Source organism: Ammodytes marinus (genome assembly GCF_949987685.1).
Source record: "Ammodytes marinus genome assembly, chromosome: 19".
NCBI classification, from domain to species: Eukaryota; Metazoa; Chordata; class Actinopteri; order Uranoscopiformes; family Ammodytidae; genus Ammodytes; species Ammodytes marinus.
The window spans coordinates 17,355,101-17,372,601 of NC_137223.1; the positions used below are offsets into that span (position 1 = coordinate 17,355,101).

General features: G+C 41.3%; 1 protein-coding gene across 1 annotated transcript in view; it reads right to left on the minus strand.

The window, feature by feature from the left end:
- Positions 1-17,501, minus strand: part of plcb1l (phospholipase C beta 1-like) — a gene marked incomplete at both ends in the record, with an annotated part of 107,451 nt that overhangs the window by 70,915 nt on the left and 19,035 nt on the right. Inside the window, one exon of the mRNA XM_080047409.1 lies at positions 3,239-3,307. Within this exon, the coding sequence (XP_079903535.1) occupies positions 3,239-3,307 (69 nt within the window). The remainder of the gene's footprint in view (positions 1-3,238; positions 3,308-17,501) is intronic.

A 17,501-nucleotide genomic window follows, 5' to 3' on the forward strand; every position in this document is an offset into this window, starting at 1 on the left:
ATGTCGGGTTGTTATGTAAAGAAGATTTTTCCGATACATGACATGTCGCTGGAAAGATCAGTTATATACTCATAAAATACATTATATACAGCTGTGTTATGTTTCGGAAAGTAGATACAGGATGCTAGTTGTTCCAATGCAATTTTTCCAGGCACCTACATCTCAAAAAAGCAACACTGGCTTTATGGTTCTTAAAACATGAGAAAGACACAAATACTACAAAATAATAAATACCAAAACCTTGAGGTGTAAAAACGTAAAAGAAAAAGGAAAAAGATGATGAGAAAGTTGCAGGTACCGCTGCTAAAATAAAACCGCTGTTGGAGCACTATCAAACCAAAAGTAGCATGTAAAAATAACCATACTGATTTAGAAGCAATAGCAAATGCCTTTGGAAGCTTTTATGCCCCCCCCCCCCGTCTCTGTGTTGAACACAGAAAATCTGCTAGATATTTGTGGGAGAATATGAAGTGGATAATGACTTGTGCTGTGCTTCGTTCATCAGACCTAAAGGGTGTGTGATTTATTACTGGAACCACCTGTCAAACAAAGGTTGCTTCTTGTCATTGTGACAGGCGGCCAATCTAATCAACCTGAGTGATGATGGGGTGGACACATGCTAATTAACATCATCATCCCGCATCGTTGTGGAACAAAGGACAATGCTTTTTCCATTCTTTGTTATTCCAGTCCTCCTGTGTCTTTGTGAATTTGTGTCTGTACAGTTGTAAGTCAATGCAATGTACAAATGATAATGAGCGCTCCTCCCTATCAAGTGTGTTTGTGTTTAAAAGGTGAACGAGTGAAAATGTATGAATCGTATCTGAGAAGCAGGAGCCCGTGGGTAGTGTGGCATAGGTTCAACAGAGGGCAGACGAGCCGCCCACACACTGAGACCAGCCGATTAACACTGCGGCGTGTTCCAAATCGTAACGATGTTCAAACAGAAATGACGATACCGCTCAAAGACAAGATCTGAGCTGCAGTAGAAAACGAGAGCTGAAAAGAGGCGGCCTTCCCATCTGGAGCCCAAATCAAGCCAGACAGTTGAAATGTTGAAAGAAGAAATTATTGATTCATGACTCTAGTCTCTATTCGGCTGAGACCGTGGACTCTCGAGCAGCACAATGACGCTTTTAAAAAAAAGGAAAACTGAAGTCCAAATTGTCCTCTTGTCTTGAAGTGTGTTGGTTTTCTTTCAATTTGCATTGATGAATGAATGCTGCTCTTGAACGAAAGAGGAAGCAGCAGCAAGAGGAGTGCATGAACAACAGGGGGTAAAAGGGGGTAAAAAAATCTGACTTTTATGTGCACTATGACCTGAGTAGATGTTGATAGGAAAAAAAAATGTCTTCACTTGATTTGTTTCTTCCATGTAGTCACATACAACCCTGATGGGCAGAGTGCACAGATACATTATGTATTCCACAGTATAAATCATTTTCATTCAAAGGCAGGATATTTACCCGGGGGGTTGATTTACAATCCGTGCCGTGACAGTTTTCGTGGCATATTTCTGAATACTCAAACAAAAGTCAATGTACCGTGACTTTTGTCTCATAAGTGTCTGCTATTGTTATCATATTCATTACATCTTTTTTTTTCAAGATGAAGTTGACAGCACAGTGATCCTTTGAAAAACCTTGCCTGTTTCTAACAAGATGCTTAAGACGTGTGAAGGTGAAATGCTTGGGAAGCGAAGACAGTAAAAAGTGCTTTCCACTTAACAGCAACCCGCTGTCTGCTATTTTCTTTGCTTCATGCCTGACATCTTCCTCTGTCTCCACATCATCTCCGTGTCCTTCCACCCTTTCCTCTTATCCCTTCTCTCACCTCCTGCAGACCTCACATTAAAAAAATAGAACCTCCCTCTGTATCACCTTCCCCTTCTCCTCTCCCTGCCCTCCTCACTACAGTCTCTCCATCACCACCCCCTCCTCCGCCCCCTCCCCTCCCCTCTTTCCTTTCCTCTCCTCATCTCATCAACCCCTTCAGACACTGTGTCTCACTGGCGCACCCATTACAATGCCCCGGGTGCACCAACGCTCCATCTCTCAGTAATGGATTTCCAATGCTTCGACCATCTTTAGCTTGTCACGTGGTCCCTCTGTCTACCTCCGTGGGTAGCCTCACTCGGTAAGCTGTTTAGAAATGCATGACTCCTCTCTAGTGTTATTGTACTCAGTCCATCATTACTCCCCAGACGGTTGCAGAAGCACGCGACCCCCACTCGCTTCTCCCTCAGTCAAAACCATGAGGAGGACTGCCACTGCTACCGTATGTCACAGCAGCTCCTCACAAGAGGAAGGAAATGGGAGTCATTATGTGGGGGATTTACAGTAAGAATTTGGATAGGAATGCAGTTTTATTGTTTCTTAGCATTGCTCGGTAAGTGGGAAATTAACTGCGAGAACTGAATTTGGCTTTGTAACTCTAACCAGAATGTGCCAAAATTCCTTGACAGTTCCAATGTGCCAGATAAAAAAAATTAAAAAAGTGCTTACAAATTATTCTCTCAGCGCTCCCACTCCGACTCACAGCATTTTAATTAGCCGTTAAACGTGCCATTTGGACACCCTGGACTTGTATGCTTCGCAGCTGGGAAACCATACATGTGATGGTGGGGGTTTGGATTCTAAGCATATTTGTCAATCTTGAGTGTCATTTGGTCTTTACTTCCTAGACAAAACTATACTAAACAGGGGGCAGATGAAATGTGAACAGCAGCCATACAACTCAGCACATAGATACACACAAGTGCATATCAATCCAAAGTCACTTCAATGCAAATGATAAAGTTCTCAAAGTCATATGGGAGATTATTATATTAACTCCCCCCCCCCTCCATAGAAAAAGTTTCATGGTTAAATTTCCGTCATTATAACCACCTGAATGAATTTCAGTCCTATCCATAACATAGTTGTTGGCAAGGTGGATGCAGACAGTGTCTGATTCAAGGTTGGGCTCACACTCACTTGTGGCTTTCATTTATATGCAAAAAATAAACACAAACACTGAGAAAGCATATCAATACCCAGCAATGCCCTCCTTAGTCCTTTCAGTACAGTGCCCCATTGTGTTGCAATAACCTCAACAGGCAAAAAACAATAAAAATAATCAAAACTATTTTTCTTTATATTAAACTTGAGATATGAAAAATAAGCCATGAAGCAGGGAAATAAATATGTTTTCATAAATATATAACTGTGTGGGTCAATATAGTAAATTGCGGGCTTACCTTTGGCGATTTAGTGCACTTTCCATTTCTGGCATCTTTTATGTACGCAATATCCAGTAGATCGGTATCCTGCAAACAGGAGAAAGACAATGTCAATGTCAACCAAGTACTAGATCAAAGGCTTCAAAGACAGTTAAGGAGCCAATAGGAGCTAGATGGGATTCAAGTCAAAGGGGAACGTTTCAGCATCCATTTCCAAACCTGCCACACTGTGGCTGAAGGCCTTGTGTGTTTGCATGTGTGTTTGAAAGTGTAAAGGGACACACATTAGCCTCAGTACTGGCTGTCCTGTGGGAGTAATTAAGTGCAGATCGATGAAGCCCTGCTAAAGTGCCATAATGTTTTGCACAAAATTGGGATGAAAGTGTGCTAGTTACCATGTTGACAGAGGGCCCTGCTAAGGATGCAGCGATTAACGGATTTCACTATTGACTGCACTTTAAAAGATCACAGTTTTGTAACTGACCCTAAATGCTCAGCCAGTATTTCTGTTCTTAATCTAAAAACAGGGACAGTATGGTATACAGTATTTGTTGTTTTCTATGATAAATGATTATATAAGTATTTCATTATTATGAAGAATACATTAAAATAAATTGTCATGGATGAAAGTTGATGATAATAACACTTTAGTTTACTACCTATTTATTTATCTTTTCCCTTAAGGAGTCAATAAAGATCATATTAACCCTGTATTAATATTAATGTTGTGAGAACAAAATACAAATAACACTAAATATTAAAATGTTCATGCAATTTAATAAATATGTAGTGTTGTGAGTTAAATAAATTAATATATTATAATGTGAAACAGAGGTATTTTCCGCAGACTAAAATTGTACAATCAAAATCTATATTTTTAGCCTAGAACTGGCTGAACAAGCACTTCAAGCTCTTCAAATTCTAAATATATTTTTGAGCATTTCTCCTTGAAATAAGACACTGGGCTAGCGTGAGATGCCAGAAAGCAAAGAAAAACTTGCAGATTGTGTTTCATGGCAGGCAATATCCCCAGTTGCTGTACACCACTGAAATCACTGCTGGCAAGCAAAATAAATGGGTGGATACAAAACACTCCACACATACACACACTGTTCTGCTGCTGCACGATGCTCTGCCATAGCACCTTGCAACAGCTTGGCTGGAGTCAGCTGTGTGAGTGGTAATCAGCTGGCAAAAAAATATATAACATGGCAACCTATTGTAGACAGCCTTGAAAACAGCATGAATTCCAACATTAGGGATTTAACCAAATGTTAAGCACGGCTCTCCACAAAAGCATTTTAGGTAAATGGAAGCCTTGCTTGGCTCCAGGCTCAATCCATTATTGATAAAGCGGTGTGGGAAGCCATGTCTGAGCGTCTCTTTCCATCTTGTATCTCCAACGTTACGCATCAAACTAATGTGATGCAAGGGCAAAGTTGGACGGATTTCGTAAGCCTATTGTCCCTGTAAAAGCCAGCAATGTAGTAAGAAGTGAATACAGCCAATATGCATTAGTGTAGGATGGCCTTCCTTCAGTCACCACATCCCATTATCTCTCTAGATTATCGTTCTCTGCGTCTTTCTGAGATGGAGCCGGGATATGATGTGGAAAATTAACCAGAGTGAACTGTGCGTCCACTCAGCAAAATCTGTGGAGACAAGGAGCGGCTTGGGGCTCAATCTCCAGCCGCAGCTTTGCTATCTGACCATCTCTAGGCCTGGGAGGTTTGTAGAGGAATTGCACACGGCCATTCTTCATTATCTACAAATCCAAACCTAGCTGCTAACTGAAGGAATTGTCTTATTCTAACTACTAAAAATCAGTCTTATGACTATACATTCTTAAAGAGAATAGAGTAGCCATCTACTGGTCACTAGAAGTCATACAAATGTGTTGTTACTTTTATACAGCCACTGTCTGTCTTCGCATAAGAAAAATTAAAGCACTGTACTCTATGGCTGTAATCCACAAGGGCAAGTTATTCCTTTTCAGCAGTGCATAGAATCAATTAGGCTGTCCCTGTTTGCACAGAGAGAGCCTCTGAGTCAAAGGTTAACGCCTACATCGGGTCTGCAAATGCCTGCCTTTGAAGTCCCTTTAAAGAGATGGAGCTCTGCATGGGGCCAGCTGAAACAGTGGGGCTTCAGGAAGCAGCTAGCGAATGGCGGCCTTTTTCGTGCCCTCTAGCCCCAAACAGTTAACTCTTAGCTGGTTTCTGTGTCACTGGTTAAGGGTGGACCTGTATAGATGACTCATTAAAGGTAAAGCAAACAGTCTGTGTATGGGTGACACAGTGTCCAACTAGGAAGCTACACGTGTAGCCATTACCATTAACATCCAAAGAACTGTGTCAGCATTCGCCCTACAGTGTGCCGAGGCTTAATCATTGTGCAGATATGAATAAAAGTTGATGCCAACGTCATGTTATTACAATTGACTAGTGTTTAAAATTGCACCCACCGCACAGATAGTTAATTACACTCTCTTTCAGTCTAGCAGTCCAGAGATTATTTCTCCTGTTTAACTTATTTATTTCTAATGAAATATGTTCCTTATCAGCTCATGCCTCTTTATTTATCACACTGCCTCTCGCTCTGTCTTTCTTTCTCGTATTTCCCTCCCGCGCTCAAGGCATTTCTGTGTGTATCAAAACAGTGAGCAGGGCTCCAAAGCCTATTAAGATCCACGGCACGTCCAGGAAACAAACATGTTTGCTGTCGTGCCACTGTTCACACAACATCACGCTTTATGGCTTGTAAAATGAAACCAATTCCTTTCCCAAGTAGAAGAGAGGAGATTGGTGTTCAAATAAAACTTTGCACGGAATTCATCATTCATGTACAACTGCTTAGGGCACTTTGTACATCTAATATGCAACGTTCTTGATTTGGACCACTCTTTGTTATCATTTAATTCAAAGAACATTGTGTTCACTCCCATGTGAATTGTGTAATATACGCAACTAGGCTTATTGGGAGAATATTCTTAACAAGGTTTTTTGAACAAAGCAGTATTTACTGTATGTAGAATGGCCATGTGACTTGTTCTTTTAATGAAGAGTTATTTTTGTGATAATATACAAAAGCAAAATATTTGTATTTATTGAGTCATGAAAAAAACATAAAAACAGATTAAAACTGATCTTCAATCAATTTACAAGGCTGTAATAGTTCATTCCAATGTTTAATCTATAACAATGCATGTTCATGTCAGGTCGCTGGCCAGTCGGACGTGATTTGCTTACAGCACTGCTGACAAGCTGCCGGTTCGTGTCATGAGTTTACTTCACACTGAAGACGGTTTTGGTGTTACGTGTCAGCGTGGCACCTAACCCCCTTCATGCCATCTCATGGACCAAAATAAACTTGCATAAATACGTTGCATATGCCAGGACTTCTTGGAAGCCTGGGGAGAGTCTTGGCTCTGTCTATCTAGCACACACAACTTAGAATACAACAGAGGTAAAAGGTAAAATAGATGAAAAGTTTTGGGTTTGTTGTTTTGATGAAGAGCAACGTGAGAATATAACACAACAAATTAAACTGCCACATTCTCCACTTGTGAGAGTTTTCCTGGGGCCCACTGACTGAGTGTCGCAGGATTTTGGGCACCGATGTGTTTCTCTAACCATAAACAGAGTGGAGTGGAGGACACCAAGAGCTAATACTTCTGTGCAAAAAAAAGCACGCAAGTGCTGTGCCTGTCCCTGTAAGTGGCTCTTCATTCACACTCGGCTGCTGGGAAACATGTACTGTTACAAGGGGGAACACTGTTACATGGTGTGTGGAGAGATGTGCGTGAACTGGAGTCACATCCACTCTGCAGCTCAGCTCTTGGGGTCCTACAGAGAGACTCTATCAGTCTGGCAGTGACCAAGTCACAACACTCACCTGAAGTGGCTGACTGGAGGAGCCAAGAGAGCGAGACAGAGCTGAAAACAGTCGGACATAATAATCAGCGAATGCTTGTATGCAGGACTTTGTTGATATTTTGAATTTCATTTCTGTACATGTTTATGTGTGCAGCAGCCTCTAAAGCACAATCATCCAAGGCCTGCTTCCTGCCCTACTTGTAGTCTAAAATGCTTAGTATTCAATACACACAGGAGGCCCTTTTTCATTTTAAATTATTTCCATGGATTAATTGCTTTATTGGGCTCTATAAAGTGGAAAGCGTAAATTGGAGAGAAATGAGGTATGGCATGCGACAAAGGCCTTGAGCCAAATTGTTGCCCTGAGGCTGCCTGCGGGGCCTATTTAGAGCGAACAACTATTTCACTGTTTTTCATCCATCCATCCTGTTCCCAAGTCTCCTGTTCTTCCCCTGCCTTCTCTTCCTCTGGACCATCAAAATCTTCAAATCAAATCAATTCTCCGTCATAAGCAACCAAAAATTTAACTTTTTCCTGTACTGTGTGAATTGAAAAAGCCACCCACCACATTCTACCACAGTTGTGTACTTTTTTTCTCATACTCTGAGATGGCTGCGTGTTTGTGCAATGTGCATGTATCTGAATAGAAAGTCAATTCTGCTCTAAGGGTCTGTGAAATGGATTCTGAACTCTAAGAAGCTCAAGTTAATTCTTTGAATACGGTTCATAACTCATCATTTCTACGTTAAGTTGAAAGGTCTGCATTGGATTCACTCAATTAGAGCATTGCTTCGGGCAAATTTATCTTTCAACTTTAACGCTGTCAAATCGGTTTGAAGTATTAATAAGCATCAGTTTTATCTGACTAACATTAAAAATACTGGGTGTGAATGCAGCTTGAGATTTGGCACAACAAGAGACATGGGAAAATATTGGTAATTGATCTATTCTACTCTTTAATATATATAAAAAAAGCTGTCCATCACAGTTTGCCAGAGTCCAAGGCATTATATCCTAAGCCGCTGTGCTTTGCCCGGCCAAGAAATCCTCATACTGGAAAGGCTGCAACCAGAAATGTTTTCATTTTTGGGGAAGGTTACTCTACTCTGTCTTATCTATAGCTAACTCAACAACACCTAACCCCATGATGACCCAGAGATAACTGGTATTTTATTCTTCAGACACACTCTGTCTGTGTTCCCATGAAAAGGGGACGTTTGATGCGTGACGAGTGAAAGGCTCTCAATACTATATTGAAACACTACTCTAGAATTGCATTTAGGTCTGACACTCTCCCCGGAATCATTTTAGTTTTGGGCCACATCAAAGTGAAAATATTTTTATTGATTGAATATCATTTGTTAGAAATTCCGAAAAGACTAATTCATGTGCTGTGTTAATGAATATTTCTGAACATGCAGCAATGTCATTGGACACCTGTCACTCTACAGGAATGAGTCTCAACTAGTTTACCTTAACATTGATCACACCGCCCTCATGTTCCTCTGATGCTCCAGTGATGGCATGTGAATGTGTGATCTACTGTTCCTACTGTATAAAGATCATTTGAAGGATATTATAGCCTTGAGCATTTCATATCCAAGTAAATAATCATCCATGGTGAACTAATGTTGCAACCTGTGATATTATAGATAGGCTTCTGTAATAACCAGTGTGTGTAGATTATCAGGTAATATTACAAACATATTTAGTAGTTCAGTTGGAGCTAGAACAACCTTGTGTTAAGCATGCATAAAGTAGATATGTTTTATATTGTATGCATCAATAACTGAATGTGGATCAGTTTGCTGATTTAACGAGTTCTCTCAGTGAGAATCGAGGACTGTATCGTTCAGAGAATATCCCAAGGTCCACTAGATTTCCAAGGGAGGTCATTCACAAAAAGGGCTGCGCTTTTTAGCAGATACTAGTGATTTAATTCTCAAATTTTGAACATGACCTCAAAGTTGCAGGTGAGGCATGCAGCATAAGTAACCATGGTGATCCAGACAGATTCAAAGAGACCCACCTTTGTGACAGTTAAAGCTATAAACGCGTTACTTTTTTTAGATAAATGAAACCCCAAAGGAGCCCCCACGAAATGTGTCAGTTGTTGATTCTACTCTTAAGAAAAACCTTGTCGTACATCAGAAGGTCCAAAATCCGCAAAAGAAAGGGACCGACAATCACCGAAGAGGCTTATGTCATGTAGATGCGCCGACATGGTTGTTGGAATTACTCTGAATTATTCATGGGGGCGACAGAAGTTGCATACTATAGCTTTAAGAATCAGCAAAAATCACTAGCCCATTCATCTTGCTTTGTAGTACACCCCTCAGGCACTACAGATGCAAGGTCATAAAAACATGAATTACAGTAAGTCATAAATATGCGACATCACGTCGTCGGACAGATGGAGAGATGACACGGGGATTAGAGGTCAAAGGGAACGAGCCAAGAAAGGAGAAAAAAGGCGGCAAAGAAGTAACGAGGGAGGAATGACATAGTTGGAAATAAACATAGAGGCCGAGTGATGGAGGAGGGTGGTGGCGGCTGATAGTGGCTATCTGCAGCTGACACGCTCCGCAAAACAACCAATGCTGGGATAAAGGCTGCAGGAAGCTTTGTTCTTCATGTCAGCGCACACATGAGGTGATAATACCCACACATAAAAAAACTATTGGTAGAAATTGCGCAGGCAGGCAGGCACGCACGCACGCACGCACGCACGCACGCACGCACGCACGCACGCACGCACGCACACACACACACACACACACACACACACACACACACACACACACACACACACACACACACACACACACACACACACACACACACACACACACCTCTATCATCAATCTGCAGCGTCTGCTGTCTTCAGTCATTACAAATACTCGGGGACTGAGAGCGACTGGCTCACACACTGGTGGTCACCATTTTCCTTGGAGAACGCAAGACCAATCAAATATTGGACACACACACCCACCCGCACGGTGACGGATGGAGTGCACTGAGGTACACTGGAGGGAGAGTACTCCTCTCTCTGATAGATAGATAGCAGAACCGAGTGGGATGACAGAGAAAGCAGAGCTGCTTCCCTCATCCGTCCATCACTTGCTCTTGTTCTCCCTCGCTCCGTCTTTACTATGCATCTGGACTGATTTTCTTTCCTCCCCCCCTTCCCATCCTCTTTCCCTCACTCACAGCGTCCTCTCAAGTCTATCCATGCCACCGCTGTCTTGGACATGTACTTTTCTAGTCTTACTTGTTTCACCTAACCTCTCCCTTCCTCCCTCCCTCCTGTCTTCTTGCATCTAGACAGCTGCTCTCGTGTCGTTGGATGACAGTTCGCATCTTGTCTCTTCCGATCCCCCCCTCCAACACACACTGGCACACACACGGTAATGCTCACACACACCAACCCCCATCCCGTCCTCACTCCTTCAAGCCTTTTGAAGTCAGCTCCTCTATCTGTAAGGCGACTTGGCACTTCCTGCTTCCTCCTTGGCACGATGTGGATAGATGCTGTTTGCTGCAGTGGAACATCGGAGATCCCCTTCAAAAGCCTGGTGTGAGTGACACACACTTGCAAACATGAAGGAATGCAGAAAGGCGCACATGTGCCTAAAATACCCCAGAAAAGATTATTTAAGGTAAACAAGAAAAGACACTACAGTACAGTATACACATGCAAACTGAAAGTCAAATGCTATTACGCAATTGAACACACACACACACACACACACACCTTTTTCAGGCCGCATATATTGTTTGATTATCAAAATCAAAATGTTTCCTCTGGTGTTCTGTGTAACATATAATTATGTTCTCCTTCTTCCTAAATAATACATTCACCATGTCTTTGCAGGTGAAATGGTTGGCATTAAGCAATGGCTCAAAACTACATTTTAAACCACAACACGTCTCTATATTCAAGTTTCCTGGCTGAAAGTGATCCGTGTGCCTGTGTGTGTTCTTTGCAAGGGGCTCTCCACTGAGGTCCTTTGAGACTCACTGCCAGTGGCAAAATACCGTGTGCATCTCTGGCTCTCATCTTTCACATCACCTCATTCAGACACCTCTTAAGTGCAATCCATGGGCCCCTTTGAAGTCAGGACAAAGCGGTCGGCTAGGAGAAATGCATTTTCACTTTTCTTTCGGCAAGCAAAGCTGTTCCCTCTCTGTGGCTGTGTCTCTCCATACTTCCTTTAACTCTCTTGGTTTATCCTTTCTCCTTTCTCCTTCCTCCACACTCACACTCACACACACACACACACACACACACACAAACACACACAGTTTCATCGGAGCAAGTAAACAGAGAGAGTTGAGGACAGGGCGCTGGCGTGAAAGCAAAACTAAAAACTTTCCAAAATATGACTTAGTCAAACGCCAATGCAAACTAAAATATTTACACATTCTCTATCATTCCCTTGACATCAACTGGACAATTTGACTAAGAGCCCCGTACAGACACATAACTAGGTGTTACCGAAGGACTAACAACTGAGGCCAAAGTAAATCCCTGACAGATACCCAATTTCTGAGACCATAAACAACGTAGCAGCCGATATTCTATCCAGAAGAACTGCTCAAGTAAGCGCGTAGGGTGGTGGGTTGCAGGTAGGAGCAACTTTTCGTAGAGACGTAGATGAAAAATGACCCCCAACCCTGACCCCCAGTAGATTTGGATATTTTCTGTCTGTTTATGTAAATAAACTGAAACCAACACTGAGCTCAGTTGACGGTCGGCGTCATGAGAAGAGTTTTGAAGCGGGCTGGCTCGAACTACGCAATGTCAAGAGCTTGTCTAGCTCACAGGGGTTTAGGTAAAGCCTGTGGTCAGTCTGTGTTGGCAACCGAAGGCAATCAAAATATAATATGGCTCAAAGGTAATTAAATCCTCTTACATATTAGTACTACCTTTGCCATGGCACTCTTTTCTTTCCATCAGTGTGATAAACTTGTATTGCCAACTGGTTAACCCAAAGAGCTCTGCTTGTACCAATGCATTCAGTTCAACTGTGCCACTGTAGCAATGCCAACAAAGGGTAGAGATAGAGAACAAACAAAAATTAAACTTCCAGTGAAAGAGTGATAGAGAAAAATTAGCCATGCCAATGTATTGTGCAGCCTCTACTGTATTGCAAAGACGATAGGAGCACAAGCAGAGCACATTTATGATGGATTCTCTCTCTCTCTCTGAATGCTGTGTGAGAAAAGCTTTTATTTTAAGTATAGCGGCTGTGCTTCTAGTTTCTGCCACAGAGCACATCCAAGCAGTGTCAATTTGATACCTCTTATCATTCCACCAAAAAGAATTGACTTTACCGAGAAGGAAAGGCGACTGACCCACATCTGTGACATACTTAGTTGCTAGAGTGGGAATAGAAAAACGGCGAGATGAAATATGGTAGTACGAGGGAAATACGGGGAAGGACAACTGAGGGATTGCTGGGGTGAAAACTTTCTAAATTGCCTCCAACACAATATTTACCAGTCAAGAAAGATTGAGGTGGCAGGTCCTGTATGTAATAACAACTATGACAATGGAACAAAAATGCCCCCCCCCCCTAGAGCATTTTCCGAGCGAGAAACAAGTCTGTGTGGTTCAAAATGGGACATCTTGTTTTTGAAGCGGGTGCCTTTTCTTACAGCTTATTTAAATTTTTTTCCTGAACATTAATTCAGTTTGTACGTGTGTAGAGATGTCATTCAGCTCGAAATAAAGAAAGCAGCAGGGTGGCGTGAAAACACAGCGAACCCGAGCTGGTGGGAATTACAGCAATTCAACAAATCAGACGCTCATCTAATGTAATCAGAGCACGGATCTGTCTGAGCGAGCGGTCAAAATGCGAGACGGGTATGACTCAGGGCTACTGTGAGTGAACACAAGATATGCAGCCCTTCCTAACATGCCTGTAAATGATTAACAAGACCAGTCAACAGGGGGAAAAAATGCCTCTCCGCTCTCTGTGATTACTTATACTTACTATCTCATTGAGTACTCTATGTCTTTCTTTTTTAAATGTTCCTACCAGTAAAGCATGTGAGCAATTGGTCCTTTGTTAATGTGAAGGGAGCACTGGGAATTATACAAAAGCCAAAATGCCTTTAATTGGCTTATTGGCAAATGCGACTTGAGTGAAGGCCATCTAATGCCCTGATTGCCCCAAAATGTTAGCCTGGAAATCCATACCCTGATATAGGGCTGCTCGATTATGGCAAAAATGATAATCACGATTATTTTGATTGATATTGTAATCACGGTTATTAAAGACGATTATTCATTGTAGGATGCACCAAAATTAAAATTCAGCCAATTCTTTCAACATTACATAAACAAAACTCCCAATTGTGCTCCTCAAACATAGCCTACAACTAAAAAGCCACACAAAATAAATAATCAGTAAAACCTTCGAATCTAAGAGTAAAATTAATATTTTACTAGGGATGTGATTGTGAACCATTCATTGATTTGTATTTCGACTTATAAGAGGAGGTAGGCTATGAATCTACAAAAAGATCGACTTATTGCCTTCTTTTTTTTGCAGTGCACGTTGAGTTGCTGTAAAAAAAAACTACACCACAGCTGACACCGTAATGTTCAGACTTCAGAATTTGCATCAGAGCGCTGATCATAAAAATTAGACGCTTTATTTAAACGAAGTCCATGCTTAGGTGCTGGTTGTAACTTTTCGTCTGTAGATTGAAACTAACGGAGGGGGTGCGTCTCACTGTATATTTGCTCTTGTCGCGCAGATAGTTTGCCGACATGGCACAATATATTCAGGCTCGAGAAATGCAATCAGAAAGCGGAAGCCTTTCCCCTCAACAACGTTAACGTGCAGGAATCCCCGACTATCATTTTACCCGTAAAGCCACAGAGCTTTTCTGCGCGGCGGCTCACACCGGCAAGTTCTCACAGTGAATGACACCGTTACCCACCGCCATCACAGTGTCTCACTCACACCATGTTTCACCGAGTGAAACGCTGCTTCAATCGCGCAAGGCTTTTGTGTTTCGGTATAACATCCTGGACGAGCGTTTTAACTTTATGCTGAATAAACAATTGCACTGGAATCGCTGAAAGCGACAGTGTTCGGGCGGGGGCGGGGCGGAGCGCAGGTGGAGACAGAAGGGTGCTCTGCATTTACTACACATGACCCGGCGTGCCGCACAATAACCGTTTTATTACGATTATCTTGTTTTCATGATCGAGGGAAGCCAAAATTGTAACCGAAATCGAAATTCAATTAATCGCCCAGCCCTACCCTGATATCTTGAACGATAGATTAGTTTTTGGAAATGCAATATGAGGTTGACACAGGTAGAACTTTAAATGGTGTTCTCAAAACATTTGACAAAAGGGCCAAGCAGTCCGTCTGGTCTAATAGTTGATACTGGTGCCGAACGATAAATCAATTTTAAATCTAAATTGCTATATGGAACAATGCTATAAGCAAATCACAAAGGCAGTCAGTCTGACCCAGGAAGAAAGCTGTTTTGTCAATGGTTTTACAAATTCATGCCATCCTGCTTTGGGGACAGTCATGCTCACCAATCAGAAGTGGCTAGAGGCCACTGTGTTAAGGCCCGCCAACAACAAACAGGGGAAACATCAGTGACACGTTACATTGCTGGTACGGAAAAATAGCCTGAAGCAACGTTAGAAAATGTAGGGAGTATAATGGGTTTGAGACGACAGTTGTGCAACAAAATAAGTTATTCTGCAAGACCAGTTGTTGACAGTCGCCACTTCACAAGACAAAACCACAAGTAGCATTTGGAAAATCATCACATATGATCAGTGAAAATAGTGATACGTCAGCATAGTCTACCAAGCAAACTACTATTTCAGATTTGGATGGGACGACCAATTTCTGTAAGAAAAGGGCCCATGAGGCAACCAATGCCTTAATGCAATGAATCGCTAAAGGTCTGGTGACGCAGTAAATATTCAAGCTAAACTTGACTTTGGAAAATCATATTGCCAATAACATTGCAATCACATATCTTTCTAAAAAAACATTTTATAGATCCCCAAATTGTTCCATACAATGTTATATCCTTGAATATGTGATGCATAGACTCTTCTGCTTTTGTTAGATAAATAAAAATGGGTTTGTGAGTGTAGTTCCTTGAGGTTTTCTATCACTATGAACATCAACCTTCCCACTGTCAGTAAGTGAAAAATAGACATTTGGCTAATGTTAGCATGAAAAGAGTAACGACATTCTCTTCCTAAAATAGCAATGGCTTTTGCCTTCTAAGTTAACTTACAACATGCCTCAGTGTAGAAAGGATTCATTTTTGACAAGCAACCTCAATATTCATTCAATTTCAGTTTTCACCTTTCTGCTCTCGGCGACAGTGCAGATGAAAGACACTTGAAAGAGAACTTCATTCCTCTGTGAATGTCTGACTTACACCGCAAAGTCAAAGACCAAATGTTAAAGGGAATCTAAACTGCTTAACAAAAGGAAGGGGTATTCACAAGCCTTTGAATCAAAACTGCAAGGTTCATCTTGGTTGGTTAATTTGCTTTAAAAGTTGTAAGGCTAAGAATAAAATAAATGGAATTTTACATATAAAGCTCCACTGTGTTACAATGGTTAGCGACTATATTCAGTCAAAAAGACTGGTCGTGTAGCTGTAAGTGTACAGAACTGTTACATACAGCAAAACATTCTTGGTTTCAAAAACTCTGCCTTTCTGTTAAGAAACAAGTTTTTCTTGTTTGCCCAGTAAAGCACAGTAATTAAACGCGGAAACTCTTAATTACTGTGGATTGAGATTGTGAGCGTGAACATGTTTGTCTGTTTATACGAGTGCTTGTCTCTTCATGTCTTAAACCTGCGATTGGGTACGATCTATCTAGCGGCTTTATTTGCGGTCGCCTGACAAGCTTTCTTTAACGCCATTTTATTTATGTATTTGATTTCATTCTGGTCCTTTGATTTTAAACCAATAATTCCTTTTGGCTAAATTTTTGTTCTTTTTGTAGGATTGAGAAATCTGACAATATGACAAACTGATGAGCAACATGAGGTTGTGCTCCAATTAGCTTGGCTGTCACAGCCTGGGATGAAACAGGGAGGGAGTGTGTTCTTTTATAGAGAGCTTGTCTACAGAGGGACTTCAAAGTCTTTTGGCTGAATGCCTTTATTTGAAGGGCTCCCGGAGGAAGGCAACCACCTGGCTTGGTGCAGCGACTGGCAGTCAAATCACAGCAGCAGGGGTTGTTTCAGTACTTTGCAGCATCAAAAATACAAGCTGCATGGATTGGATTGTCATGGCAACTGGGCTGGGTTTGAAGTAGAAGGAAGGGAATGGAAGAAAGAGAAAGAGAGGAAGAGGGAAAGAGAGAGTCAGTCCATCTCTCTGTGTTCCAGTTCACTCATAAAACACACAATTGTGAATGTTTACTACAAGCGTCAGCGTTTAAATGTCTCAGCTATAAATTCTCTACTGTCACCGATTTAGCATAATTAAAACTAATGGAGCAAATCAATAATTGACAGATTGAATTAATCTCTTGACCTGTATATTAGTACCCCGTCTGAGTCAGTGAAACAGTTATCAGAGATCTATTAACTGCTGTGAAAGCAGCAGTTAATAGATCCCACATCCAAAAAGTCAGGTCATCGCATTGCAACAACTCTTCACCCAGCACCACACATTGTATTGACAGTGTGCCTGTAACAGCCAATGTCCAGCCATCTAATAGAAAAAAATAAAACACTCTAGTGAGTCAAACAAAAATCATTACCAATGGTGTTACTAAGGGATAGGAGAAATAGTTAAGTCATTTATAAACTGATGTTTTCATGGAATCATTTTTATAGCATTATATCACTATACTGTTAGGTATATGCATGTTTCCATATTTAAACAGATAAAATAATACTGTGTTCCACCAAAATCACCTTTAGCTGCAACCTTTCTTTTCACAAGAGGGTCAAATACTGAACAAGAAATCCAAACACACATTGATGAACCTAATACACATCTGAGATGATTGCACACTATAGCGGCTCCCACCTAGGTAAGATAGAAGGTTTGCAACATTTTGAACGATTAAAGGAAGAAAGCTTCAAATGGATGCTGAGACCAATGCACGCTAAGCACTTACATATGAGTTATTTAAATAACAAAATAATTATAAACAATCAATGAAATAACAATCACAGATTAAGGGTGTAAGGGCAGGGTGTCATACTGTATGGAATGTAAAGCCCACTGAGGCAAATGTCTATTTGTGATATTGGGCTATACAAATAAAACTGATTTGATTTGATTTAAAGCTCCCATATTATACACTTTTCGGTACTATTATACACCATATTATATGGTCTTAGTGGTCACTAATACGTTTTTCTTTAATTGTTTGCTGAAAA